At 45.1% G+C, this 5017-nt stretch overlaps 1 protein-coding gene across 1 annotated transcript in view; it reads left to right on the forward strand.

The window, feature by feature from the left end:
• ZNF41 (zinc finger protein 41) overlaps nt 1-5017 on the forward strand; it is a 37850-nt gene that overhangs the window by 27009 nt on the left and 5824 nt on the right. The window contains 2 exon segments of the mRNA XM_017853007.1: nt 384-526; nt 782-877. Coding sequence (XP_017708496.1) covers nt 384-526; nt 782-877 — 239 coding nt within the window.

A 5017-nucleotide genomic window follows, 5' to 3' on the forward strand; every position in this document is an offset into this window, starting at 1 on the left:
AGCTCACTGCAAGCTCCACCTCCCGGGTTTAGCCATTCTCCTGCCTCAGCCTCCCCAGTAGCTGGGACTACAGGCGCCTGCCACCACGCCCGGCTAGTTTTTTGTATTTTTTTTTTAGTAGAGACGGGGTTTCACCGTGTTAGCCAGGATGGTCTCGATCTCCTGACCTTGTGATCCTCCCATCTCTGCCTCCCACAGTGCTGGGATTACAGGCTTGAGGCACCGCGCCCGGCCTGAATAAGCTTTTTAACTCTCACAAAATAAAATACAAAACTAGGTACTTAGTGAAAACCCTACATGATACATTACGGTAAAAAGCATTAAAAACAGCTTGCTATCTACCTTCTTCCATCCCCCAGTGCTGACCATGCTGCCTTGAACAGGATTGTGTCGTTACAGGCTTCAGTGTCATTTGAGGATGTGACTGTGGACTTCAGCAGGGAGGAGTGGCAGCACTTGGATCCTGCCCAGAGACGCCTGTACTGGGATGTGACACTAGAGAACTACAGCCACCTGCTCTCAGTGGGTAAGCATAGCTGCCCTATGCATCTGCTAGTGAGGGTATTTCCATTCTCGGCTGCTGAGTGCTGCCCGACACCTAAACTATGTGATGGTGTCATCCTGGATTTGTCTGGGATTCAGTTCCTTTTCACCTCTGTGATTATTACTCTATTCCCAGTGAAATGTGTTTATTTTTCTGAAAAGCAAAGGGAAAGTATCAGTGAAAGGCCCCTGAAATCCAGTCAGCTGGACCCAATCATGTATCATGTCCTGTTAACAGGGTACCAAGTTCCCAAGTCAGAGGCCGCCTTCAAGTTGGAGCAAGGAGAGGGGCCATGGACGCTGGCAGGGGAAGCCCCACATCAGAGCTGTTCAGGTGAGTGGGTGTGACCCAGACAGACAGGGACATGGAAGTCAGTCTCACTTTCCCTAGGAAAGCCTGATGCCTTTGAAACACTCTGAAGATAACCCATCTTGAAAGTTCTAAACCTTTGGAGTCAATTGGAGATAGTTTACAATAGCCCTCAAATACCTAAATGCCATTTCCATGTATGATCCTTGCCACATTATTGTCTTCTTTGATTAGCCTTTTGGCAAGAGAGCTGTCTCTAGTCTCTGTACTGTGTATCACATACCACCCTGTCTTATCTAGTACCTTTTTGTTCTTCCTACTCTACCCCTGCCCCCCATCTTAGTCTTTTCTTGTATATCCAAGTGTTTTAAAATTTCTGTTGCCCAGGCTGGAGTGCAGTGACATGATCTCGGCTCAATGCAACCTCCACCTCCCAGGTTCAAGTGATCCTCCCACCTCAGCCTCCCAAGTAGTGGGGACTACAGGCACACGCCACCATGCCCAGCTAATTTTTGTATTTTTTGTAGAGACGTGATTTCACCAAGTTGGCCAGGCTGGTCTCGAACTCCTGGGCTCAACTGATCTGCCTGACTCAGCCTCCCAGTGTGCTGGGATTACAGGTCTTTGCTGGGATTACAGGTCTTTTAATTTTTATTTTTATTTTTATTTATTTATTTTGAGACGGAGTTTTGCTCTTGTTGCTCAGGCTGGAGTGCAATGGCACAATCTCATCTCACCGCAACCTCTGCCTCCCAGGTTCAAGCAATTCTCCTGCCTCAGCCTCCCTAGTAGCTGGGATTACAGGCGTGTGCCACCATGCCCAGCTAATTTTGTATTTTTAGTAGAGATGGGGTTTCTCCATGTTGGTCAGGCTGATCTTGAACTCCCAACCTCAAGTGACCTGCCCGCCTCGGCCTCTCAAAGTACTGGGATTACAGGCATGAACCACCGTGCCCGGCCAGGTCTTTTCTTTTATTCCAGTTCTCCATATCCATTCTTTATGCCTCCTCCCATGGGCAGCTAGTCTACTGTGTTTGAACCTTGAAATTGTGTGATATTCTCTTAAAGCCTGAAGTATTGGTTTATAAGTATGTATTTTTAGTATATATAAAACATATTATACTATGTTTCTCAATTCTGTTCCTTTTTTTTTTCCACTCATTCCTATGGTCTCTCCATATTTTAGTGTGTTTGTCTGAGTTTGTTCTTTAAATTGCTACGTAGTATTTCACAATGTCCCCAGCACCACATCATACTTAACCACTCACCTAGTCATGGATGCTGAGCATTGTGTCCAAGTCTCATCTAATACAAACAATTCTGCAATCAACTTCTACATAAATGTTTCCTTACAGGGTGTGAGAATTTCTCAGGGATGTGTAGAGAAGAGAGGATTTGTGCCTAATCATGGAGTATCTCATCCAGAATAGGACTGAGTACCGCCATATTATTCTCAGATTAGCTGCACTGTACAAGGGTTCTGGCTTCCTCAGTGTTTCTGCCTGCCTTGGCCTCCCAAAGTGCTGGGATTATAGGTGTGACCCACCGCGCCCAGCCAGCTCCATATTTTCTGCTGCCTGAACTGCAATTATTCTATTCCTGATTTGATTTGCTGATTCCATTGTTTTTACTACTTCATATTAAATGCTAATGACAGATATCTTTACCTAAAACATTCTATTTCTCTTGTCATGAGCATTATGAAACAAACCTACAACTGTTCTCCATTACCTAGTATATGACAATTAAACTCTTCTTTCAAGGAGATAAAAAACATGGCCACATATTTCCAATTCAACTCATATCTGTATATTTTCTGTAACCTCTGCTCAACTCCATTTTTAATATTTTCTTAACGTTGACCATATCTGATAGTCCTCCCTGAATCTGACTGTTTATTCTGTGCTCTATTCAGATGAGACATTTTCCACCTTGTGATCAGTTCTCACCTGTCTCACAAAATGGCTCTTAATTATTCCAGCCTATATGGCTCTTTCCTTTTTCTCATCCTCCATCCCACAAGAATTCTGAAAAAATCACAGGATTTTAGCATATAGGGTAACTGAGGCTTTTACCTCTATGTTTTCAGAAAGTCTCCGGAATTAAGAGCCTATTTCAGGCTGAGTGTGGTAGCTCATGTCTGTAAACCCAGAACTTTGGGAGGCTGAGGCAGGAGGATCACTTGAGGCCAGGAGTTCAAGACCAGCCTGGGCAACACAACAAGATTCCATCTCTATTTCAAAAAAAAAAAAATTTAAGAAAAAAGAGCCTGTTTCTTTTATAGAAAATCTATTAATTTGACAAAAAAGAATTGCGTGTATTCATCATGTGCAACATGATGTTTTGAAATATGTATACATGAAGAGCCTATTTCTTATAGTATAACTCAGGGTCTTACCGAGGGAGAAACCACAGACTAATGGGAACAGAGAATGGTTAACATAAAGATTCTTTGCAGCCGGGTGTGGTGGCTCACACCTATAATCCCAGCACTTTGGGAGGACAAGGCAGGTGGATCACCTGAGGTCAAGAGTTGAAGACCAGCCTGGCCAACATGGTGAAACCCCATCTCTACTAAAAATACAAAAATTAGCTGGATGTGGTGGCCCACGCCTGTAATCCCAGTTACTTGGGTGGCTGAAGCAGGAGAATCACTTGAACCCAGGAGGTGGAGGTTTCAGTGAGCCGTGGGACTGGAATAATGAGGGATTTGCTAGCAAAAAAAGAAACTCTGAAGAATAAAGGAATAGCAGATAGAAAGCACAGCAGGTTCTTCTAGGGTTGTGAGCGAGTACCCAAGGAAGAGGCTCCCTACTTCCCAGGGATGAGATTCAGACCTTGTAGGGAGGGCACAACCATGGCTCGAGGCAGGTAGAATACTTGCTATGGTGCTGTCCTGGTGGAACTTGCTGGAAATCTGCCCTCTAGGATTCCCGAGAAAACTGTTGATACGGAGGTGACTCACTGGAGCTATTCCACTACAAATCATCTGAGAGTAAACTGGGGGGTGTTGGGTGCTGCTGACTATACAGTGCTACAGGGGCCTGCAGGAACTAGTTGCTTGGGAAGCCATATGAGCTGCAGGAGCTGGGTGCTGGAGAAGTCACCCACACTGCAGGAGCCGAGCTCTAAGAGAAGACCATGAGCCCTGGGTACTGGGAACACTACATGTGCATCAGGAGCCAAGTGTTGGCAAAGATGCCCACACTACATGAGCCTGGTGCTGGACAGGCTACCCCTGCTGGATGAGCCTGCTGAGTGAGCACCCTAGAACCAGGAAGCAAACCCCCCTCTTCCTGCAGTGTCTCTCTAGCATCTTATACTGACAAAGTTTAGTATCATGCCAGCTGGCAGAAGAAAAAAATATTTAAAGAGGCTGAGATCTACTTTTTAAATTTTAATTTTATGGGTACATAGGTATATATATTTATGGGGTACATGGGATATTTGAGGGTTTTGGAGTTTTTTATTTTTGAGAAAGAGTCTCACTCTGTCACCCGGGCTGGAGTGCAGTGGTGCAATCTCAGCTCACTGCAGCCTCCACCTCCTGGGTTCAAGTGATTCTCCTGCCTCGGCCTCCTGAGTAGCTGGGATTACGGGTGCATGCCACCATGCCTGGCTAATTTTTGTATTTTCAGTAGAGATGGGATTTTGCCATGTTGGCCAGGCCGGTCTCAAACTCCTGACCTCAGGTGATCCGCCTGCCTCGGCCTCCCAAAGTGCTGGAATTACAGGCACATGCCACCATGCCCAGCTAATTTTTGTATCTTTAGTAGAGATGGGGTTTTTCCATGTCTCAAACTCCTGGCCTCAAGTGATCCACCCACCTCGGCCTCCCAAAGTGCTGAGGATTACAGACAAGAGCCACCGCACCCAGCCTGCATGGGATATTTTGATACAGGCATACAATGTGTGATAATCACATCAGGGTAAATGGGGCCAGATCCGTTTTTGTTGAGCAGGCAAGGAAGGGTGAATTTGGAACTGAGAGGCAAAACATTGATAACCAGCACACTTATTCTTCACTTTTCTGAAGTGGAGCATGTAGAAAATATTTAGTAAATGAATTTATTGAATTTGGGGATATAGGCAGAGGAGGAGATTTTTTCTCTTTCAGATGAAATTTTCAAGTGTCTGCTCAGAGGAATTCAAAAGAACATACAG

The sequence above is a fragment of the Rhinopithecus bieti genome, unplaced genomic scaffold (assembly GCF_001698545.2).
Source record: "Rhinopithecus bieti isolate Rb0 unplaced genomic scaffold, ASM169854v2 scaffold_36486, whole genome shotgun sequence".
NCBI classification, from domain to species: Eukaryota; Metazoa; Chordata; class Mammalia; order Primates; family Cercopithecidae; genus Rhinopithecus; species Rhinopithecus bieti.